The sequence below is a fragment of the Marmota monax genome, unplaced genomic scaffold (genome assembly GCF_021218885.2).
Source record: "Marmota monax isolate L192 unplaced genomic scaffold, Marmota_monax_Labrador192_F-V1.1 WCK01_AAM20220418_F8-fsc00042, whole genome shotgun sequence".
Classification (NCBI taxonomy): Eukaryota; Metazoa; Chordata; class Mammalia; order Rodentia; family Sciuridae; genus Marmota; species Marmota monax.
In genome coordinates this window covers 13,150,797-13,176,557 of record NW_026693008.1, presented here as the reverse complement: position 1 = coordinate 13,176,557, position 25,761 = coordinate 13,150,797, and the positions used below count along the sequence as shown (strand labels likewise).

Here is a 25,761-nt window from a genome sequence, read left to right as displayed (position 1 = left end):
GTATATATTTTGTCTTAGTTCCCAGTAACAATTCTACAGAATGGAGTAAAAATGACTAATGAACCTCCCACGGGTCTTCGGCTAAATCTCCTTCAGTCATATCTCACGGATCCAATTTCTGATGTTCAGTTTTTCAAGGGATGCCAGGGAAAAGAACTGGTAACATTCAACTTCTGAAACTTTTAAATTGTTTCATAGTGATTAAATATGTTAATATAAAATTGTTATTTAATATTTTAAAATTCATGCATTTCCTAACAAGACAAATTATTCCTACTGCTTCATTATTTTGTTCCTGGTTGTTTGTGTTCTGCTCACCACAAGTAGTAACATTGAAATAAATATTTTTGAATGAACGAATGTATCTTAGGTTATAAACCAAAGTACAACAGGGTTTTCAGTTAACAACCAAGAGTAGTAATCTATTTTTACATCATTTATTCATTCTTTCAACAAATTTGTGTATTAGGCACTCTCTAGGTGCTAAACACAAAGCAGTGAGAACAAAATAGGTACAAGGAAATCTGCCTTCGTGGAACTTAAATTCAAGTGATAATGTCTTAGCATATTAATAATGTTTTTCAAACTAGGGATAACAGGAACATACCTCAATATTGTAAAAGCAATCTATGCTAAGCCTCAGGCTAGCATCATTCTGAATGGAGAAAAATTGAAGGCATTCCCTCTAAAATATGGAACAAGACAGGGATGCCCTCTCTCACCACTTCTGTTCAACATAGTTCTCGAAACACTGGCCAGAGCAATTAGACAGACGAAAGAAATTAAAGGCATCAAAATAGGAAAAGAAGAACTTAAATTATCACTATTTGCAGATGATATGATTCTATACCTAGCAGACCCAAAAGGGTCTACAAAGAAACTATTAGAGCTAATAAATGAATTCAGCAAAGTGGCAGGATATAAAATCAACACGCATAAATCAAAGGCATTCCTGTATATCAGCGACAAATCCTCTGAAATGGAAATGAGGACAACCACTCCATTCACAATATCTTCAAAAAAAATAAAATACTTGGGAATCAACCTAACAAAAGAGGTGAAAGACTTATACAATGAAAACTACAGAGAGAAATAGAAGAAGATCTTAGAAGATGGAAAAATATACCCTGTTCATGGATAGGCAGAACTAACATCATCAAAATGGCGATATTACCAAAAGTTCTCTATAGGTTTAATGCAATGCCAATCAAAATCCCAACAGCATTTCTTGTAGAAATAGAGAAAGCAATCATGAAATTCATATGGAAAAATAAACGACCCAGAATAGCAAAAACAATGCTAAGCAGGAAGTGTGAATCAGGGGGTATAGCGATACCAGACTTCAAACTATACTACAGAGCAATAGTAACAAAAACAGCATGGTACTGGTACCAAAACAGGCGGGTGGACCAATGGTACAGAATAGAGGACACAGAAACCAATCCACAAAACTACAACTACCTTATATTTGATAAAGGGGCTAAAAGCATGCAATGGAGGAAGGATAGCATCTTCAACAAATGGTGCTGGGAAAACTGGAAATCCATATGCAACAAAATGAAACTGAATCCGTTTCTCTCACCATGCACAAAAGTGAATTCAAAATGGATCAAGGAGCTTGATATCAAATCAGAGACACGCCGTCTGATAGAAGAAAAAGTTGGCTACGATCTACATACTGTGGGGTCGGGCTCCAAATTCCTCAATAGGACACCCATAGCACAAAAGTTAATAACTAGAATCAACAAATGGGACTTACTCAAACTAAAAAGTTTTTTCTCAGCAAAAGAAACAATAAGAGAGGTAAATAGAGAACCTACATCCTGGGAACAAATCTTTACTCCTCACACTTCAGATAGAGCCCTAATATCCAGAGTATACAAAGAACTCAAAAAATTAGACAATAAGAGAACAAACAACCCAATCAACAAATGGGCCAAGGACCTGAACAGACACTTCTCAGAGGAGGACATACAATCAATCAACAAGTACATGAAAAAATGCTCACCATCTCTAGCTGTCAGAGAAATGCAAATCAAAACCACCCTAAGATACCATCTCACTCCAGTAAGATTGGCAGCCATTATGAAGTCAAACAACAGCAAGTGCTGGCGAGGATGTGGGGAAAAGGGTACACTTGTACATTGCTGGTGGGACTGCAAATTGGTGCAGCCAATTTGGAAAGCAGTATGGAGATTTCTTGGAAAGCTGGGAATGGAGCCACCATTTGACCCAGCTATTCCCCTTCTCGGTCTATTCCCTAAAGACCTAAAAAGAGCATGCTACAGGGACACTGCTACATCGATGTTCATAGCAGCACAATTCACAATAGCTAGACTGTGGAACCAACCTAGATGCCCTTCAATAGATGAATGGATAAAAAAAATGTGGCATTTATACACAATGGAGTATTTCTCTGCATTAAAAAATGACAAAATCATAGAATTTACAGGGAAATGGATGGCATTAGAGCAGATTATGCTAAGTGAAGCTAGCCAATCCCTAAAAAACAAATGCCAAATGTCTTCTTTGATATAAGGAGAGTAACTAAGAACAGAGTAGGGACGAAGAGCATGAGAAGAAGATTAACATTAAACAGGGATGAGAGGTGGGAGGGAAAGGGAGAGAGAAGGGAAATTGCATGGAAATGGAAGGAGACCCTCAGAGTTATACAAAAGTACATACATACAAGAGGAAGTGAGGGGAAAGGGAAAAATAATACAAGGGGGACAAATGAATGTCAGTAGAGGGGGCAGAGAGAGAAGAGGGGAGGGGAGGGGAGGGGAGGGGGGATAGTAGAGGATAGGAAAGGCAGCAGAACACAACAGACACTAGTATGGCAATATGTAAATCAATGGATGTGTAACTGATGTGATTCTGCAATCTGTATATGGGGTAAAAATGGGAGCTCATAACCCACTTGAATCAAAGTGTGAAATATGATATATCAAGAACTATGTAATGTTTTGAACAGCCAACAATAAAAAATTTAAAAAAAAATAATGTTTTTCAGCATATCCGTCTAAAACAGTTTACATGGTGTTGGGTACTTCAGAAGGTCCCAATAAAATAATACTGTCTGAATTATTACCACTTGAGAAGCAGGAAAGAATATAAACATAGAGGAACCAAGCATAATCTTAATTTTTTATATAGGCTAGATTGGAAGATAATGTAACTTATATCTGTGAGAAAATGGATTACTTATTAACTGAACCCCAAAATTAAGATTTACCTCTATAGGAATAGAGGAAAACTCAGTTCCCTGCAAGAAGATCACTTCTAAGAGAGAAAAAGGAGAAACTGAGCCACGCATATTGGTTAATTTTCCCCAAAATTTACTACCTCTTCTATAGCAAATAAGTATAAGGATGGAGAAAAGTAAGGGATGATATGTTAGTTGAGGCTTCCCACCATGGAAGGAAACAGCATTGGGAGAAAATTGTCCCTCTGCCCTCTTTTCAACATATAGTATTTATCACATTTGCCTACTTGAGCTAGAAGAATGTTACTGAAGGTGAAACATGACCAAATTCTTTGGAATCCAGCCACCTCTGCTTAATGATAATTTTGTGTGCTTCTACTTCTGCACATTTTGTTTGTAAGGCTATGAGAAAGGGAAATATTTTGTGTGTTTTTAGCTAGAAAAAGAACTTAGTAGAATGGAGGAAGTGGTATAGTATTTGATTCCCATCCAGTACCTAGAAGCTAGTACCTAGGAGCCCTAGTACCTAGAAGAAAGAGGTCCCGAAACAGAGAATAACAAGCAGAACTAATTTGGGGCTCAGATAACTAAAAAAAAAAAATTGTGCTGTGTTGGAAAGAAGCACTCTTGATTCTTTCTATATTACAACTTGAGCAAGCAATATTGGGATCTGGGGACATCCAAAATTAGCCTCCATGTCACATAGCATCATTTTATAATCATTGGCAATAAGTAAGGCTTCACCAAGCAACTTCTCGGATAGTAAAAAATAAAAAAAATTAAAAATGGAAGCTGAAGTAAGATCAGAAAAAGTGCAAATGCCTTGTAACATTCATTCTCAGCATGCATCAGATTCTCCTAGAAGGCTTAGTGAAACATCTTGGTGAACCCCATCCCCAGAATTTCTAGTTCAGTAGGCCTGGGATAGGGCTTAAGAATTTGCCATTCTAAGTCTCAAGTGAAACTGATACTGCTGATCCTGAAATCACACTTTGAAAATCATTGTGTTCTAAGAATTTTTTAGAACATCTAGTTTTGGCAGGATGGGGGAATCTAGATAATAGGACTATGAGCAAACTTTCCTGATATCCCTTTTCACATCTCTTCAGTTCATATCTAATTTTAGCTACAACTGTAAAAGAGATGATAGATCTTTGTGTACTCATTCACCTTAGGCTGATAGCATCCCATCTAAGTATGCATATTTCTGCTTTCTGTCTCCAGGAATTCTCTATGCCACCAGAGCCCTTATGGCCTACAGATACATTATCACTTTGAGTTTTGTCAATTTTATTTTATTTTTTATTTATTCTAATTAGTTATACATGACAGCAGAATGCATTTCAATTCATTATACACAAATAGAGCACAACTTTTCATTTCTCTGATTGTACACGATATAGAGTCGTACCACATGTGCGGTCATACATGTACCTAGGCTAATGATGTTCATCACATTCCATCATCTTTCCTATCCCCATGTCCCCTCCCCTTCCTCCCTCCCCTTTGCTGAATTTTATTTTTTTATTTAATTTATTTACTTATTGGTGAAAATAATATTGTTGACAGGGAACACTTTTCTCAGAAGAATTGTGTCCCTGCCATAGCAAAAGCTTTAATAACTCATTCTAATATTGACTTTTCCTCTTGCCCTGTGTTCCTTTCCCCACTCTTTCTTTTCTGCTTCATGGGGTCACCTCCCATATAAGCCCACCTTCACTCTAATCTTTCCTTCAAGTTGTGCTCTTGGAGGAACCCAATCTAAATAAAGACCAAAGACAGAAAACAATGCAGCTATTTAGTTTTCCAAAACTTGAATGATGGTCTCTACCTAAAGAAAAACCATTATGTGAATGCTGAGTGAAATAAACCAGACTCAAAAAGTCAAGGGTTGAATGTTTTCTCTCAGATGCAGAAGTAAGAGAGAAATAAGGAATTAAAAAAAAAAAAAGATGTAGGTTGGATCTCTTGAAAATAGGAGGGAGAACAGTGGAATAGACCATGGGAACTGAGGAGGAGGAAGGACGGATGGGAAAGGGCAGGAACTGCAGAATGAAATCACATCATGCTATGTGCATGTATGAATATATCACAACAAATTCCACTTTTGTATTTAATGCACCAAGTAAAAACATAAAGAAAATGAATTATGTGAAAATACAGTGTCTGGAAAATATATGTAAATTAATATGTGATTTATTAATATATGAAAATACATGTTAATTCTTTCCATTGCCAAAATGTTATTCTCATATCAGATGTTTCACCATAGCATTTATCTAGTATATTTAAAATATGCTTTGATTTATGTACATTATTTCAAGAATATATCAGTTTAGTAATGCATAGCATGCTTGCTTCCCCCGACTCCCCACCCTGCAGTGCTTGTAATTGAACCCAGGGCCTTGCACATGCTAGACAGACATTCTACCACTGAGTTACATCCCCAGCCTTTTTAATTTTATTTTGAAATGGAGTCTTGCTAAGTTGCTCAGGCTGGTCGCAAACTTTGTGATCCTTCTTCAGCTTCCCCAGTATCTATAATTACAGGCCTGCACCACCACACCCAGCAGAAGGCTTGCATTTTAACTGTTTTTGTTTGTTTGGTTGGTTTTTTTGAGACAGAGTCTTGCTATGTTACCCAGGCAGGCCTTGCACTCCTGGGTTTAAGCAGTCCTCCTGCCTCAGCCTCTTGAGTAGATGGGACTTCAGTTACACACCACCATGTCCTGCTTGCACTTTTATAATAAATAAGCCAGGTACAGTGAAGTATGCCTGTAGTTCCAGCCATTCAGAATGTAGATTTAGAACTGTTTGAGATTACCTGACTTAAAGTACATGGCATAAGTGCTTGAAATGTACTTAGGGCTACCTTAAACAATGTATGGTCATACCCAGAATGCTGACACAGGTTATGAGAGGCCCATGTGACATCCATATTTCAACATATGAAGTTATCATGTATAGACCAAATGAACAATGCTTTCAAAAGTGATCTCTAGATGAAAAGTAACAAAGTCTAGAATTATATATTGGGATTTTTCAAATCCTAATAATTATTCTTCTGAACTTATAGTCTCAAATACATGCCAGCAAGACTACAGGACAACATTTGAGTACTGAGATTGCAAATATCTGTGAATAATACCAAGGTATTTTAGCCAATATCTGAATCAAATTGTTGTTACAATTTTTGCATTTTAATGAAGTTTAATATTGCGGTTAGTTTAGCTTCGGAAATTTGAATTAAGTGATAAGATGATGTTTTTTTTAATAAGTATTATTTTAGATCTTTTTAAAATAGCACTTCAGATACATAGTCAAATAGATACATGGTCATAGATCCTTGTAATGAAAAAGGTCACCTGTTCCCCTCATCTTACTGATGAAAATCTAATCGTAATTTTTATTGTATAATTTTTACATGAAAGGCATGGGAGAAGTTGCTATTTGGAGTTTGTTTTTTTCATGCCCTTGTGCAAGAGAGAAAGAAATTTGGTCCTCTTGGTTGGAATATTCCATATGGATTTAATGAATCAGATTTACGCATCAGTATCCGGCAACTACAGGTAATATTGGAAAGGAAGGGAACTAACATTTATGAATGATTATTGTTAATTAGGTCCTACGCAAGCCCCTTTGTTTACAATAATTGATTCAGTTCTCCCAACATCACTAATACATGGGTAGATTGTTGTAATAGCTTTTTTCCACCTGGATTCTTTCAGTTGCAAATAATGGGAAACTTGATTCGAACTGGCTTAAACCATAATTAAATTTATTATCACACATAAAAAAGAGGTGCATAGAAAGAACAAGCTCTGAAGTTGGTTGATTGAGCCACATGACAGCACTGTTATCAAGAACCCTGGTTCTTTCATCTTTTTGCAGTGCCACTCTCAGTATTGGCTTTATAGGTTCTCACTGTCTTTCCTCCTCCACTCAGCCAATTCTACAATTTAGTTCTATCAGCCAACAGAAGCAGGCTGTCTACATTAAGCAGAAAAGTAATATATAGAAAAGTTATATATGGAAACGATGGAAAGGATATTTGGTACCTCACAGGATTACCAAGACAGTTGGAAATCCAGGCTCAGAGGAAAGGCATCTAGAGCCATATCTAGAATTATGACTGATAAGAGCAGCATCTCTACCCTTGTTGAATATTAGAAATCAGAGCCTGCATAAACTGATGACTGAGTGGATAGACAATCAGGCAATGAGTTGTTGGTCTCCGTTTCTCACACATGCCACAAATTTAACATTAAATTCTCTTGGGGGTCTCTTGGTTTGGAGTAAGGAAGCCAGATGAACATATCTTTGCCCTCCCTCAAAGACAAGAGAGGGGGAAACTTTCCTCTTTCCACAAATAATTTATTATCAAAACAGATGACCATCCCTCTTTCTCAGCCTTCCTCTCCTATCTCTTGACACTTCTTTTTCTCCCAGACATACGAGAGTCTCTTTGGCTCTGGATAATCTAGAAAAAGTTTTTCTCCACTGTGCACCATTTCTGCTGTAACTCCTGCCCTATGAACTAAATTTTAGAAATAGGAAAAGCTTTCAACCAGTAACATATTATCCCAATATATATGCTACTTAAAATTGCTATACATTAAAAAGAGTATAGAATCTAGAACTGGAAGAAATTATTTCACATTACTTTACATTTTCAGACTGTTTACTGCTCTACAGGGTTACTGGGAGATGAATAACACAATGTAAAAGCTATGTAAATAGTTTTTATTCCTATTATTTCCATGATAATAAGGAAACTAGAAACAATATGTATTCTTTCTTAATTTTCTTATTTGCTTTAATTAGTTGTACATGACAGTTAAATGCATTTATGCACTTTGATATATCATACATAGATGGGATATAATTTCTCATTTTTCTGAGTTTACATGTTTCAGAATCATATTGGTCATGCAGTCACATATATACATATAGTAATAATGTCTGTTTCATTATTCTATCTTTCCTATCTCCACATCACCTCCCCACCCCTCGCATAACTTCCCTCTACCTAATCTGAGGTAACGCTATTCTTCCCTAGTGCCCCCTGCCTTATTATGAATTAGTATCTGCACATTAGAGAAAACATTCAGCCTTTATTTTTGTGGGATTGGCTTATTTCGGTTAGCATGATATTCTCCAACTCCAGTCATTTACTGGCAAATGCCATAATTTTATTCTTCTTTAAAGCTGAGTAATATTCCATTGAGTATATATACCACATTTTTTAAATCCATTCGTCTATTGAGGGACACTTAGGTTGATTCCATAGACTAACCATTGTAAATCGAGCTACTATAAACATTGATGTGGCTGTATCACTATATAGTATGCTGATTTTAACTCCTTTGGGTATAAACCAAGAAGTGGGATAGCTGGGTCAAATGGTAGTTCCATGTATTCTTTATCAGTGAAACTTTGTCATAGTGTTTGAGCAAGGTTCTGGCACTACAGGTTGAAATTGTTTTTATAACATTGTGAAAGGTCTCCTAAACCAGGCACCAGCCTCTTGGCCTTGATGTTATTGGCATTTGGGGCTATGGGCAATTATCCTGAGATTATTTAACACCATCCCAGGCCTCTATCCCATAGATGCCAGTAGCATATCCACCACATTTATGACAGTCTAAATTATTTCTAGACATTACTAAATATCTGCTTTGGAACAAAATTGATCCCAGTTTATCCAAAATGAGGTGTGTTCAATTTCACAATTAAAAAGACTTTGGTAATTTCCATGTCATCTTTTTTTAATTATTAATTATTTTTTTCATTAAAGAAGCAACATGTATTTATTTTTTAAATGGGAGATGCATATAAACAAAGAAATTTAAAACAAAACACTAAATCCAAAGACAACCAACCCATGCTGGTAACTCTTTCAACACCTTTTCTGTGTAGATAGATAGATAGATAATGCAATCTTAAAATGGAAATAAATGGAAGGAATTTAAGCTTTTTCTTCATTTTTTTCTTTGTTTCAGTTATTTATAAATGAATATGATACAATTCCATTTGAAGCTATTTCTTATCTGGCTGGAGAATGTAATTATGGAGGAAGAGTTACAGATGATTGGGACAGGCGCCTCCTATTAACCATACTGGCTGACTTTTATAATCCACACATAATTGAAATGCCTCATTATAAGTTTTCTCCCAGTGGGCATTATTTTGCACCTCCCAAAGGTACTTATGAGGACTACATTGAATTCATCAAGGTAACTGACACCACTGTAATATAGGGTTGGATTTATGTATGATTTTTCTAAAAGGAAATGATGAAATGTTCCCTCTCTAATGTGTACATTTTAGACAAGTATTAATGATTTCAATCAACTATCATGTATTTGTTTTCTTACTGGTTAGTGACATTGGAAAAGTTTGATTCTTCTATCATTTGATGTTCAGTTGGTTTTAAACCTTTTTTTGATCTGCACAGGTTTCCCTTATGAATTAATGTTTTATAGGAAAAAAAATACCCTCCTTAGATTATTGGCTGGAGCCTCTGAATTTAACTGACAAAAGACAGATTAGCAGGAGAAAATGCATTAAATTTGTACTGTGTTACAAGGGTTTTTCAGAAAATAAGTGAAAACCAAAAGAAGCAGATTACATGGGAGTTTATATACCGTCTAAATAAAGGGTGATGAATTGTGAAGATTGACTAAACAAAGGAAAGGTGGCATGGGCTTCTGTGGGTAATAACTTGTGAGAAAGTAATTAGGAAATATACGGCAAAATGGAAGATAAGAATTATCTTAGTACAATGTGTTTGTATACACTCATCCTCTAGTGCCAGCCTTCAGTCTCCTGTGTGATAAGAATGGCTCTCCTCATCCTGGTACAGGACAGAGGAGAATTTATGGCCCACTTTTAGGCAGAAGAGGGAAGGGAAGGGAACTCTTTTTGTATCTATTGATTTTTATATTAACTTCATCTATTTTTACGTTAAATTGGCATATTTGGGGGTAGCATATCCTGATCCCCTTCAATATCCAATTAAAATGTGACACATGCTTAATCTATTTTGTGGTAGAAACTTCCATTTACTCAAGATCCTGAAATATTCGGATTACATGAAAATGTTGATATCTCCAAAGATCTTCAGCAAACAAAAATCCTTTTTGAGTCCTTGCTCCTCACTCAGGGAGGCTCAAAACAGACAGGATCCTCAGGAAGTACTGACCAGATTCTATTAGAAATTACGGAAGATATACTCAACAAGGTATTATCTAGCTTAAAATATATTGCTTATAAGATAATAAAAATGGTTATGATATAACAGTCTTAAAACTCCCATTTATCATCAGTATGACTTTGAGCAAGATACTTTACCTCTCTGAGCATTAGTTTCTAAGCCTATTAAATGGTAAGAATAGTACATATTATTGTAAAAGGTTTATGAGGACATTAAACAACATTAATTTAAAGTTCTTAGTAACTATAGTCAAGGATGAGTTTATTTTCATTTCTAAATAAAAGTGAATGACTTAACTTTTTAAAAATGGAGGGAATGTTCTGAACTTGATTTTTAACTATACATTAGGAATTGAGAAGGCACAGGGAGATACGAACAGTGCTAAGCTAGTTGCTATAACTTTTCATGATACAGCCCAACATACTTAACCCTACTAAGTAGAATGATACTCTGTATTCTCACCTTTTTTCTGTGAGTTTTAATTTCAATAAAGAACTACTAAAGGAACTTTTTAAAAGATTATGCTACTAAACACAAATGTTCACAACTCCCCTCTAAGTACTATAAATATGTTCATATTTCAGCACCAGACTATCTGACAGAACAGAATCTAGCTCTAGTCCACTTGCCTTCAAAACCCATGAAGGCAAGAGTACCAGTGCTCTCTTAGGTGAGCCTGTTCACCAGAAGCCTGGAGGTGGCCTCTTAGAGAAGGGAGAGGAGCAGCACTGCCTGCAGCCTTGGGTGAAAGCAAACTAGCACACCCTGGCCCCCCATCCCTGTATGGCTGCTTCTGCAGTTCACCTCTTCTCACACATGGCGTCTGCTGCTTCTCTGGTTTATCTTTGTGGTGAAAGGTTCTTGCCTTCATTGAATGGTGGCTCTAATGGGCTACCTGACAGAGGCACCTGGGGCTTATTTGAGGTAAAGGGTTGTTTGAGCAGAGCCAGAGGACCCTAGAATTGGAATTCTTTTGTACTCTCCAAGGACTATCACCTGGAGACCCTCAGGCAAGTGCAATTCTTTTAGTTTAAGACTTCCCCAACTGGGAAACTTCTTTGCCCATTTAAGAGTATGAATTTCAGTGTCTTAAAGGAATTCATCAGCAGTCCCAAAGTGTCTCTGAGGTGCCACATAGAAATCACACATTAAGTGGCCTTCTCTCTCCCTATGCCCTGGGAACCTGCTACTTTTACAAAGTTAATTATTTGATGTGGGGTAAGCTAAGCTGTTTGGAACCCAGTTGATAATCAATTAGAAATAAATCAGGCACAGTGGCACACACCTGTAATCCCTTTCTGGAGGCAGAGGCAGAAGGATTGCAAATTAAGGCCAGCTTATGAAACTTAATAAGACCCTGCCTCAACATTAAAAAAATAAAAAGGGCTGGGAATATAGCTCAGTGGTAGAGTACCTCTGGGTTCAATCCCCTGTATCATAAGAAAAAAAGAAAAAGAAATACAAAACGGCTATGAAATGTTAAATAAATTTTATCAATGGAAAATAAGATTTAATTTACAAAGAGAAATTCCACAACTTTTCAGAATTATGTATTTTCTGCAAAGTGCTATAGTAGTTAAGAACATGGGTCTTGGATTCAGAGACCTATAGATTTAAACTTTTGGGCTGTGTGCCATTAGACCAATAATTTGGCTTTTCTGAATTTAAATGTTCTCATCTATAAAATGAAAATAATAATATCATCCAAGGATTAAATGAGATAATTTTGGAAAGCAGCATAGTACCTGCCATATAGTAACACCCTAGTATTAGCTATTACTGATATTATAGCTGAGTGAAACTAATTATCCATTCTGAGTGTTTGTGATCTTCAAAATCCATTCTTGTAGCTTCCATTTGATTTTGATATTGAAACAGCACTAATGAAGTATCCTGTGAGATATGAAGAGAGCATGAATACTGTGTTAGTACAAGAAATGGAACGATTTAACAAGTAAGTATCTATATCTCCAGCAATTCAGAAGGCAAGCCACCAAAATTGATAAAAAGACATGCTGGTATTGAATAAAAAATTTTAAGATTATCAAAACCTCCCATTTAAAATTTTGACCTTTTAAAATTTCATAACCTTTTGCTCCAGAAGATAGAGTATCTTTTATAATGTAAAAATAATGATGAAAAAGAAATATATTCTTACTGATTAAAAATATTCATTAATTGTAACTTCTCATCTATTATTATTCTCCTCAGGAATTAAAGGGAGAATGAACATTAGTAAGGCCTATGTATAGGCATATCTTCTGTTGTTTTTCTACCACCTGACACACATTTACTGAGTGCAACCTAAATTGATTAAGTACTGCATGATAATAAACAAATTATTTGCTTTTAATTTTTTAATTGAATATTCTACTGGATTAAGGAATGGTGAATTGTTTTGGTTATACATTTTCTAAAGTGTTTCCAAGTTTATTATAGTTTCTATACGTATTGACACTTTAAAGTAAAATATATTAAAATACTGTGTTACCCTATTTAATTAGTTATTTCTTATACAAAGGCTATAGTTATTTATTTATAATAGCATGCTGTCCCCCAGTTTCTCAGACATCTATACTCACTACAAGTATGTTTACGGTTTTCTTACCTGTTTGGATTGAAGTGGGAAACAAAATATTTGCCAGGGTATAAATGAATATATAATTTGTTTTAATGTATTGTTTCCCTAGTTTCAGCTGTTATATAACATCTTTTTAACTTCTCCCATATTTGCATGTTACTTGTAGTATTATTTGCCTAATATTTTCCCTTAAATAATTCTCCTTCTAAATTAGCTGGGTTCTGCCAAAGTGGTCTATAGATTTATTGCAACCCTATCAAAAGTTCGTATCGCATCCTATAGATATAGGAAAAAAATCTTAGGTGGGTGCAATGGTGCATGCCAACATAATCCCAGCATCTTAGGAGACTGAGGTAGAATGATCACAAGTTCAAAGCCATCCTAAGCAACTTAGCAAGACACTCAGCAACTTAGTGAGACCCTGTCTCAAAATAAAAAGGGCTAGTGTTGTGGCTCAGCAGTAGAGGGGTCACCTAGTATGTGTAAGGTGCTGGGTTTGATCCTCAGCACCACATATAAATAAATAAATAAATGTATTGTGTCCAACTACAACTAAAAAATATTTTTAAAAAGGGGGGGGCTGTAGTTAAGCACCCCGGCACCAAAAAAATAAAATAAAATAAATTCATATGGAATCACAGAATACCCCAGATAACCAAAGCAATCATGAGCAAAAAGAACAAAGCTGGAGGGCTGGGGTTGTGTTTCAGTGGTAGAGCACTTGCCTAACATGTGTGAGCACTGGGTTTGATTCTCAGCACTGTATATAAATAAATCAATAAAGATCCATCAACAATCAAAAAAAGAAAAGAACAAAGCTGGAGGCATCACACTACCTGATTTCAACTATATCACAAGGCAGTAGTAATGAGAACAGCATAATACTGGCATAAAAATAGACATAGTGATCAGAGGAACAGAATAAAGAATCCAGAAAAGAACTAATATGTCTATGGTCATTGGTTCTTTAAAAGCTGCCAATAATATACAGTGGATAATGAGAGTATCTTTAATAAATGGCATTGGGAAAAAACATACATATAAATCTATGTGCATGTATATATATACATATGTATATATATACGCACAAAAGATGAAATCGGACCTCACGTTACATACAAAAATCAACTCAAAGTAGATTAAAGACAAGACCTAAAACTGTAAAACTACTAGAAGAAAACATAGGAAAAACTACACAACATTGGTCTGGGCAATGATTTTTTAGAATTGGCCGCACAATTGTGGGCAACAAAAGCAAAATAGACAAACAGAATTTCAAAATAAAGATTCTTCATATTAAAAGAAACAATAGACACCAAAGTGCACACCTGTAATCCCAATAGGGGGAGGTGGAAGCAAGAGGATCACAAGTTCAAGGCCAGCTTCAACAACTTATCTCAAAATAAAACATGAAAAATGGGCTGGGGATGTGGTTGAGTGTTAAAGTGCCCCTGGGTTCAATCCCTGGTACCAAAAAAAAAAGGAAGACAAAAGATAACAAGTTCCGGGGAAGATGTGGTAAAAAGAGAACCCTGAAACATTGGTGGTGGGGATATAAATTAGTAAAACCATTATGGAAAACTATATGAAGTTTCCTCAAAAAACTAAAAACAGAATTACTATGTGTTCCAACTATCCTACTTCTGAGTGTTTATCCAAAGATTTGAAATCAGCATGTCAAAAAGACATCTGCATTCTCATGTTCATTGCAATACTACTGACAGTGGCCAAGTTTTGGAATCAAACTAAGTGTCAATAAAGAAATGAATAAATAAAAAAGATGTGATATATATTGATATATATATATATATATATGTACATATATAGTATGTACACACATACATAGTGAAATACTATTCAGTCTTTTAAAAAAGAGAAGAAATTTTGTCATTTGTGATGTATTTGGAGAATATTATGCTAATTAGTCAAACAGAAAGATACTGTATGTTCTAAATCATGTGTGGAATCTAAAACAACTGAATTTATAGAAAGAGTAGAATGATAGAAAGAGAGTAGAAAGATGCTGGGTGGTGACAGAATAATGAGATGAGAGTCAAAGGGTATAAAACCTCAGAAATAAGTTTGATTTTTTTTAAGATCAGTAGCACAACATGCTGAATATAGCTAATATTGAATACCATATAATTTAATATCACTAAGAGTAAATTTCCAATGTTCTCATCCCAGAAAATGCTAAAGATTTGAGGTGACAGATGTTAATTAGCTTAACATATTCTTTCTACATTCAGTTAAAAAATCATAATACTATTTTGTACCCCACAGACCTATAAAACCATAATTTGTCAACAATCGCATTTTTTAAATTAGCTAAGTCCTAAGGAATAATAGAAAGCAAAAATTTTGATATGCTAATAGTACTATTTTCTATATTTGAAAATGTGTGTAATGATTAAAATAAAAAATGTTCATCCAAATATTACCTAAAATTACCTCACATAACCACCAGTGGGAGGTAGCCGCACTTTGGAAAACACTCCCACAAGGCAGTGAATGAGGTTCCTGCTATTTCTTCTTCTAGAAAGACTGTATGCTGATATTTATTATCATATATATGTTGATGATAAAATTTCTTTCATTGTAGTTTAATTACAACTATACATAACACTCTATGGGACCTTAAAAAAGCTATTAAGGGTGTGGTTGTAATGGATTCTGCGCTGGAGGCACTTTCTGGCAGCTTACTGGTCGGAAAAGTTCCTGAACTATGGGCCCAACGATCATACCCAAGTCTTAAGCCCCTAGGAAGTTACATCACAGATTTTCTAGCCCGACTGAAGTTTTTACAGGTAAAATGTGGTTTTATTTATAAAAATGTGTGTATATGTATATGTATGTGTGTTTGTGTATGATATGTATATATTTTTGGGGGGGTTGAATGGGAAGATATTAGTAGTTGAGTACAGTCACTTTAAAGTCTCTGAGTTGAATGGAACGTGATTAGTAGCTTCATGGCAATCTAACCAAAAATTTTTAAACAATAGTTTTGTAGTTGTAGATGGACAGCATGCCTTTATTTTATTTTATTTTTTAATGCAGAGCTAATGATCAAACCCAGTGCCTCACATGTGCTAGGCAAGCGCTCTGCTACTGGGCTACAGCCCCAGCCCCTAACCAGAATTTTAGAATACTGAAAAATATACACATTTCAAAGTACTGAGTAGAAAATTTAAATTTTGCTTTAGCCAAACCTAAGTCATGTGTGATATTTATATTTCTGAAGATTCTAAGTTTGTGGTTCTCTGAGACCACAGTTTAATATTATCTTATGATTTTAATACCTATGTAAGTTACAAAAATAAAAAGCCTAAGGCTTGGATTTATCCATAATTGTTCATTGCTTTAAAATCAATGCTTCTTGGGCTGGGGATATAGTTCATTTGGTAGAGTGCGTGCCTTGCATACACAAGGCTCTGGGTTCAATCCCCAGCACCACCAAAAAATAAATAATAATAATAATGCTTCTTATCTCCTATCTCATTAAACTAGGGGAAAGATAAGTGCTTTGAATCTCCCCCATATACCCATATACCAAGATGTTAAGAGCACAGGAAAACAGAAGGCAGGACACTGTTTTTCCTCCTCAAACTCCCTTGCTTACCCCTAACCTATGGTTGATATTTATGCAAAAGTATAGGGTGGAGAGAATCCCCAAAATACTCATTTAGAAATTCACAAGTGTTATATGAGCTTTTAGTGTTGCAGTGCTGTTAGTCAACTTCTGTTACTATAACAAAATACCTGAGTTAAATAACTTAAAAGAAGAAATATTTCTTTTGACTCATGATTTCAGAGGTTTCAGTCCATGTTTGCTTTGGACCTATGGCAAGGCAGAATATCATGGTGCAAGAGTATGCTTACTTCATGGAGGTCAGAAAGTGAGAGAAAGAGGAAGAGGCAAGGGGCCAAATAGCCCTTTCAGGGGCATGCCCCAAGTGACCTAACTTTCTCCACCACTTCCCAAAAGTGCCATCAGATGGGAACCAAACCTTCAACACATAAGATTTGGGGGTACATTTAATATCTAAATCATAACAGTTCCCTTTTTATTATACAAAAATTTCATTTGTTTCACTGTTAAAGCTTATCATAAAATAAACAGTGCTTATTAGGATATGGAGAAAACAGATTTTCTCATATTTCCTTTTAAAAATTTTTCCAATCTGATAGGTCAAGCATACCTTGTTTCAATTTGACTTTCTTGGACTATTAATGTGCCTGTGTTTCTTTCAGTACATGTGCTTACCTCTTGTATTTTTTCTGTAAATGGCCTATTCATACCCAGGCCTATCTTTATTATGAACTATTTTTTAACTTAGAGGAGCTTTTTGTGCATATTACATGTTTAACCAAAGAAACAGTATAGAATAGAATACTGAATAGGTTTCCTCCATTGTCCTTTTACCTTTACAGAACCCAGTCAATTTTCTCATTATCTTTCTCCTGGACTGTCTTTCATCTCCTAATGTTTCTTAGAGTTGAAAAATTAAGTAAATAAGTCATCTGAATTTTTTTCCTCTTCTCATTTTTCTTTCTCCATTTATCCTGTTTATCTTCTGTCATAGTTCAGGCTGTTGTAAAAAGTAAAGTAGACTGAATGATCTAACAACAGACATTTATTTCTCACTGTTCCGGAGGGGCTAGAAAGACCCATATTAGGGGGTTCTCCTGGTTCACAGATGTATGTATGTGGGGCAAGTGCTTGTTCCTCTAAATAAAGATACTAAACCCATCAAGAAGGTTCCACCCAGGTGGGGAGGGGTGAGACCATGCTGGGGACTGAATTGGAGACGGTTGTGTTCCATGCTTTTGTGATTATGTCAAGATATATCCTGGTATTGTATATAACTAAAAAGAAATTTTCAAAAAACCATATGAAAAAAAATAAAGGGTTCCACCTTCATGACCTAATTATCTCCCAAAAGTGCCATCTCCAAATCCCATGATATTGGAGGTTATAGTTTCAACACATGTACTTTGGAGGAAAACAAACATTTAATTCATAGTATTTTCCCTTTTTCATTCCTGTGCCTTTTTTTAAAAAAAAAAATTTTTTTCACAACCCCAGGAAAAATTCTGGATCTGACATTTGTGACTTTGAGCAAATTATTCATCTTTCTGTATCCTAGTTTTCTCATCTGCAAAGTGAGAGGAATAATGCCTAACTCACTGAATTATTTTATGGAGTACACCAGGTGATACATGTAAAGTGCTTAGCACAGTGCCTGGCATGTACTAATCACTCATTAAATGGTAGCTAATTCAGAGATAGTGTAAGTAGCCGACCAAAGGCACTAATGAAATTCTTCATAAAGGAAGCTCTGGGAAAGTAAGAGTTTCTATATCCTTGTTTTCTCGGTTTGTTTGTTTGCTTGCTTGATTGCTTTTGTTTTATATTAATGGGAATTGAATCCAGGGATGTTCTTCCACTGAGCTACATCCAAGCCCTTTATATTTTCTATTTTGAGACAGGGTCGTGCTAATTTGCAGAGGCTGATCTTGAACTTGTGATCCTCCTCTCTCAACCTCCCAAGTAGCTAAGATTCCAAGTGGGCATAACTGTGTCTGGTGCCTTCTCAGTTCTTAGAGCTTTCATGTGCATAGTATCATAAAGAAAACCCTGGATACAAAAGGTTCTTCCTGCCTTTTGCCCTTGTCAGACTCCTTGTCTTTCTTTACCTCTTTTTGATCTGCTAGCTTGTGCTGTGGTATTATCTCCACCAGCAGTTTGTTCCATTATTCCTAGCATGCAAAGCTTACTTCTTCCTTGCTCACTAACAGAGTTCATTGTATTGATTCATCTGTTCATTCAGCAAATGAATTGAGATCCCACTCTGTTCAAAGCACCTTGTTGTTTGCTCTGTGATAAGAAGAGGATTGTAATGAGTCCTGCCTTCAAGCTGCCAATAGCCCACAGAAAAACAAGCTTTGTATCCAAAAAAATACAGGCAAAAATTAACATAGTTTAGAAAGGAATGAACCCTAAAAGACCAACATATAAAATGCTCTGGGAGTTCAAAGGAGGAGAGAGTTCTTATGGTTCAAAAAAGCAGAGTTTAGTTGGGTTTGGTGGCACACACCTATAATCCCAGCAGTTCAGGAGGCTGAGGCAAGAAGATCGTAAGTTCAAGCCTAAGCAACTCAGCAAAACCCTGTCTCTAAATAAAATACAAAATAGGGCTGGAGATATGACTCAGTGGTTAAATGCCCCTGGGTTCAATCCCCAGTAACACCCCCTAGACCCCCACAAAAAGCAAGCAAGCAAACAAGCAGGGTATTTTTATGGATAAGGTAGCATTTGAGCTGGGTCTAAAGGATGAAAGGTTGTGCATATTGCAAAGAAAATAAACAGACTTACAGACAGCTTTGTAGCTGTGGGGTAAAAGGATCTGTATCATTTAAGGTACATTTCATCGGAAGAAACAAAAATTCTGTCATAAGCAGAAAGTTTGTTTGTTCATGTAACTGAAAAGTCCAAGAGTTAAAGTAACTTCAGGTAGGATTTGAACTGAGTTACAAACATGGTTACTTGTTCTTGGCTTTGTGCATTTCATCTCCTGGTTCTATTACCTTCGGTTTGACTCCATTATCAGTATCTCATCTGTGGCAAGATAACAACAATAACTGTGGCCTTGCATCTTTGCAACTTCAAAGAGTTAAGAGCGAGTCTCTTCCTGAAAAGTCCCAGCAAGAGTTACTGCATCTCTGGCTTTGGTTGGGTCACATTCCCATTCCTGAATCAGTCACTGTGACTTGAAGTATGATTGGCCAGATATGAGTCAGTGCCCACCACAGGAGGCTACGTTGATTTCCATCACCAGAAGGGCTTGGAATGAGAATATAGGAGGGTTTGTTTGTCTTCCTGAGAGAAAGAAGGGTGGTATTATTTTAACACAGGCAAGAAAAAAAAAATGTTCACCCAGCACAGATGAGATCACCAAATAATCCAGTCTAATTAGGATGTAGGATGCTTGAAGGTAAAAAAAAAAAAAAAAAAGCTAAAAATGCACTTGGGGTGAGATTGTGAAGTGTGTTGAATAAAAGACTAAGAGACTTGGGCTTTAAGTTGGTGGGTCACTAAAGAACTTGGTAGGTAACTGAAGAGTTACCTATATGATAAATCTGATCCAAACTATGTATAGTCAGGTATATTCTGGCAGCATTGTTCTAGACGTATTGAGCAGAGAGAAAAAGAATACAGTAAATTGATATAAAAGAAGATCATGAATATCTGAACAGAAGGGGTACATGGTTATGGAGACAAAGGGATTAAAAGAATTAAGGAACTAGAAGCAACACAGAAAGGCTATGGACAATGGGTAAAATATAAAAAGATGGTGGCTTTTGAATAGGATAAGTAATATAGTAGTCTTCAAAGAATTTACATTTGTTTCTTTGCAGAAGATTTGAAATTTTCAAGCCATGTTTCATTCAGATAATTGTTCAAATTATTTTCAGTTTCCAAGAAGAGTAAGTGGAGGGGGACGGAAAGGAAAAAGGTGTGTTTGATGTTAGGGAAGAGAGTCTTATGCTGGAAAGTATAGGTAACACATATAAAAATCAGAATCAGGAATTGTATGTTAGCTGACATTTGTATAAATTTAAAAAGTGGACATAACATATTTTGTTTTCCATTTATAGGACTGGTATACTTCAGGAAAACCTCATGTGTTTTGGCTCTCAGGTTTCTTTTTCACCCAAGCCTTTTTAACTGGAGCTATGCAGAATTACGCCAGAAAATACACCATCCCTATTGATTTACTAGGATATGAATTTGAGGTACAGTAACTCCTTCAACTCATCAAAATATCATTATATCAAAGTCATGTATTTAAGCAAGAAGGATATGTAGAATTTATATATTTTAACCCATTATAAGCAATTCTACTTCTTTTCATTCTTTGTGTTTCATAAAGTATATGATATTTGTCTTGTTAATGAACTATAGTTTAACAAGAGTTTCCCTGAATGTGTTTTGAATATGTATCTAGAGTTTTCTTTATGATACTAAATTGTGTGAAGAATACTAGTATGACCCTCTCCCTTCAGGTTATTCCTTCTGATGTATCTGACACATCACCAGAAGATGGTGTTTATATCCATGGCTTGTATCTTGATGGGGCACGCTGGGACAGAGAAAGGTCAGTACTTTCAACTGCAAAGCCTTCTTCAAATGTGGGTGAATCATAGGTAAGACAACTGTTGCCCCTCACAACCGTGTTTTTTTTTTAATCAAAGTCCTCTTTCTAAGTAATAAGTCAAGTAATATAATATCAGAATTCTTACCTAAATCATTATTCGGATTGGCACAAAGGAGTGATTATTTTTGAGGCCCAAACAATTTTTGATTAATATTTCACTAGTCTGTCTCATTAGTAAAAAAGTTAGCTGAAATTATTTTCTTGCTTATTCTGCTGTATAACAGTTATTTTCTATTTTGTACTGTGAAGAACTGACTCAATTTTAAACTGACAGTTATAATAAAGTTCCCATTTAGTGAGTGGAAAACTTTTTCATGCATTTTGATGAGATGATAAATAAGTATTAAGAATAAACATTCAATTTCTAGCTTCACTCTTAGAAAACTATCAGGAAACTATTCCCAGTTTCAGATAAATAGGGATAAAAGAGAAGGGGAGAAATATTTCTTTGGAGCCCTGGTCTCCAACAATATATGTATAGGCATAATCCTCTATTTCTGAATGTAGGGTAAGACTTTGCTCCCAAGGAGATGTTAAAGGGGATATTAAAGACTGAGGTGAAAGACCAAGGTAGGAAAAATCCCATAGGAGGGAATAGTAAGGTAAGGTTTTACAGTGACAGTTCTGAAACAGGATCATGAGAAGATTCAATTTCACATAGTTAATTTGATTATTTCTCTTGTCTTTTTTCATCACTTTACTGCTATTTTTCTTCATTTACTTTACCACCTTTGTGTATTTATTTTTTCTTCTTCCTTCCTTTCCAACAAACCATGTAGACTGAGTTTTTGGAACATCTGTTTAAATCTTGATCTAGCACTTAATAGCTGTGTAACTGAGAAAAATACTCAATATCTCTGAGCCTATAGTTTTTATCTGTGAAATAGGAATATAAATGGGGATAGGATCATTATGAGGGTCAAATGTGATGCATTGTATCTGCCTCATGGGAGGTACTTAAAAATATGCAGGCATTAAATTGGTGCAACCTTTATGAAAAGCAGTAGGGAGATTCCTTAGAAAACTTGGAATGGAACCACCATTTGACCCAGTTATGCCACTCCTTGGTGTATTCCCAAAAGACTTAAAAACAACATACTACAGTGATGCAACCACATCCATATTTATAGCACCTCAACTCATAGCCAGGCTATAGAAACAACTTGGTGTCCTTCAACAGATGAATGGATAAAGAAAATGTGGTATATGTACAAATGGAATATTGCTCAGCCATAAGAAGAATGAAATTATGGCATTTGCCAGTAAATGGATAGAACTAGAGAGTATTATACTAAATGAAATAAGCCAATCCCAAAAAACCAAAGACCAAATGTTATCTCTGATTTGTGGATGCTAACCCCAAACAAGGGAGGTTGGGAAGAGGAATAATAGAAATAGATTGGACTAGACAAAGGGTAATGAAGGGAAGGGAGGGAAAGGGGAATATGAAAGACAGTAGAATTAATTGGTCATAAATTTCCTAGCCTGTATATGTATACAAAAACCAGGGTAACTCCACATCATGTATGACCACAAGAGTGGGAACCTAATAGAATAACTTATACTTTGTATATGTATATTCTGCCAAAATACATTCTACTGTCATGTATAACTGAAATATATATATATATATATATATATATATACATATATATATATATATATGAAGCAAAAACAAAAAAATCTCATTGTACCTCATAAATATATATAAATATTATATAAATCAAAAAAATTAGGGGCTGGGGATGTGGCTCAAGCGGTAGCCCGCTCGCCTGGCATGCGCGGGGTGCTGGGTTCGATCCTCAGCACCACATAAAAATAAAGATGTTGTGTCCACCAAAAATTAACAAATAAATATTTTTTTAAAAAATTAGAAAGTTTAAAAAATAGTTAGATATAGCCAATGTCCATACCAACTAACTTCAAGTAGGGCGAATAACAAAACAAAATTTTTATGGTATAAATTATTTTTCTGACAAATATCCACTTCTATTTTAAATGAGCAAAAAACAAAGAAATAAAATTTGAAGGAACCATTAATAAACCTAGATCTTGATCCAGTTTTTTAAAAAATTAGCAGGCATTGATATTTGTGCAGTTTTATACTTCACCTTTCTAAAATTGTATTTTATTGCTCTCAGTTCTTCATTGCCTTCTCCCACCCTTCTCCTACTTTTTCTTCTTCTTTTCCTTTTATACTCTTTTCCTCTCTATCACTGGTCCTCTTCTATATTAAAAGTCAATATCTAAATAGCAGTCTATTTTAAGAAGCAAATTTCACAAATACGTTAGCTTTTCATTGCTGTAACAGATTACCTGAGATAAACAACTTAAAAGGAGATGGATTTGTTTTCATTTATGGTTTCAGAGGAGTCACTTGGCTTCCCTGATTATGGGCCTGCAGTCAGGCAAACACCATAACAGGGAGCATGAGGTAAAGCAAAGCTCACCCTAACGCATCCAGAAAGCAGAGGAAAAGAGAACATGCACTGTGAGAGGAAGGGACCAAGGACAAAATGTACTATACAGAGTCTTTCTCCAAGTGACTTACTTCCTCCAACTACGCCTCATCTCCTGGTAGAGCCACAGGCCAGCATCCAAGCCATTAGTACATGGCCTTTGGGGGACATTTTAGATCTAACGAAATAACTAATAACTTCTGTTAATTTCTCGTTACAGTGGCTTGCTTGCTGAACAATATCCCAAACTTCTGTTTGACCTGATGCCCATCATATGGATAAAACCAAGTAAATACATTTTTAACAAAATTTCCTTGGATTTTAAAGAGAATAATGATAGATACTATTAACTGCTCCCCCAAATTAATTTTTGCTCAAGTCTTTTAGGATCTAACTGAATTATAATATAAAATGATGAAATATCTGTAATGGAGAATATATTGTCCCTCTGCCTTTTTGGTTGTTTTTTTATTTGTATTTTTTTCAATCCTGTGGACGAAACTTAGGGCCTCATGCATGCCAGGCAAATGCTCTGTCACTGAGCTACACCCCACCTCTAATTTTCTTGATCATAATTAATAATAAATAAAAACATTTACAAATCACCCAATCTATCAAATATTTTCATTATTAATGTGGTTCAATTGTGAGAAATGTCTGTAGTTTATAAGGGCTCCTGATATTTCATATCTGGCTTTTCAGGAATTATACATAGATTCTTTTTGTGAGTTGTCAAGAGTTGGTGTGTTTTAGTGTTTGTTTTAGTAGCCTGCTAAAAACAAATAGAAACTTCAGCTTCTTCTAAATTATGTGTTTCTTATACCAGAGTTCTAAGCAGTTTATTTCTCCTTTTGAATGTCCTCTATTACCTATACTGTATTTTGCCCCTTCTTCCCTATCTTCTTTTGTCCCTTCTTCCCTATCTTCTTTTGTTACTCCTTCCCTCACAAATTCTCTGGAGTTTTTTCATGCCTATTAAGTGATCAGAACTTTAAGATCAGTTCTTGGTTCCTAGACTTGCACCATCTGAAATAATTTTCTTGTTTTATAGCAATAATAATGGACCAGCTGTTAAAAATTTTAAAATTACATTTTACTATAAGATAAACAGTTGTTTTTCAGTACCCATGGCTCTTCTCCCTTTACTAAATGAATCTCTTTCTTTCTTTTTCAAGTTGAAAAGACTAAGATTGCGAAGTCAAATGCCTATGTCTGTCCTCTCTACAAGACAAGTGAACGTAAAGGAACTCTTTCTACTACAGGACATTCCACTAACTTTGTCATTGCAATGTTGTTAAAAACAGACCAACCCACTCAACACTGGATCAAACGTGGTGTTGCTCTGCTTTGTCAGCTGGATGACTAAATTGTACAATTTTAGAGAACATCTGAAATAAAATAAAATTGTTTTCACTTATTTTAAAAAAAATTATAAACAAAATGTCTTGGTGTCATTCTTTCAAATGGTCTTTATGAAAGGCCTTTGCATTGTTATCCTTTTCCTGATTCCACTCTTGATTGCAAAAGGCCTTCTAATCTGACTCCTCTGAGAGCACTGTCAGACATCTACCTGTGGAAAGAAATTTTGAAGTGTTATTTTAAAGTGTTACTTTGAAGTGTTTGGAAAATCTTAGAGTTTTTATTTAGTTTAAGTTTGATATGTATATGTGAAAAATAGATTGGGGAGATTAAATGATAAAATTTGACTAATATTAGAAGATATTCCTTTTCCTAGATATTTCTTCAATAGTAGTTTACTTTCCACATGCCTCATTGAAGTTATTATATATGAACATTTTAAATACATATAGATAAGGAAAATATTAAAGCAATTTAGGAACCAAACCCTTACTTCATACTTTTAAAATATTAGTTCCATTTCTCAATGGAACACAAAAGCAGTAAGACGACTGTTGGGGAATCTCAGATTCTATACCCCCACAGTGGTGTTTGCTTCATATTTAATTGGAAATGTCAAGTGATCCTATTGTTATTTTCAATAGTTAAATATTCTTATTATTTAGTATGTACTCATAATATTAGTGTACATTGATTTTAACAATGAAAATATTTTAACACAA

The 25,761-nt window shown here is 35.2% G+C and overlaps 1 protein-coding gene across 10 annotated transcripts in view; it reads left to right on the top strand.

Annotated features, from left to right (window-relative positions):
• Dnah12 (dynein axonemal heavy chain 12) overlaps window positions 1-25,089 on the top strand; it is a 256,363-nt gene extending 231,274 nt beyond the window's left edge. For 5 of the 10 annotated variants that reach the window (XM_058582183.1, XM_058582184.1, XM_058582182.1 and 2 more), the window contains 10 exons: window positions 19-159; window positions 6,637-6,774; window positions 9,208-9,441; window positions 10,260-10,448; window positions 12,272-12,375; window positions 15,605-15,809; window positions 20,662-20,799; window positions 21,070-21,161; window positions 23,901-23,968; window positions 24,856-25,089. In XM_058582183.1, the coding sequence (XP_058438166.1) occupies window positions 19-159; window positions 6,637-6,774; window positions 9,208-9,441; window positions 10,260-10,448; window positions 12,272-12,375; window positions 15,605-15,809; window positions 20,662-20,799; window positions 21,070-21,161; window positions 23,901-23,968; window positions 24,856-25,046 (1,500 nt within the window). In that variant the 3' untranslated portion in view covers window positions 25,047-25,089. The remainder of the gene's footprint in view (window positions 1-18; window positions 160-6,636; window positions 6,775-9,207; window positions 9,442-10,259; window positions 10,449-12,271; window positions 12,376-15,604; window positions 15,810-20,661; window positions 20,800-21,069; window positions 21,162-23,900; window positions 23,969-24,855) is intronic. The other 5 variants (XM_058582180.1, XM_058582181.1, XM_058582179.1 and 2 more) reach the window with 2 other exon arrangements.
• The last annotated feature ends 672 nt before the right edge of the window (window positions 25,090-25,761 follow it).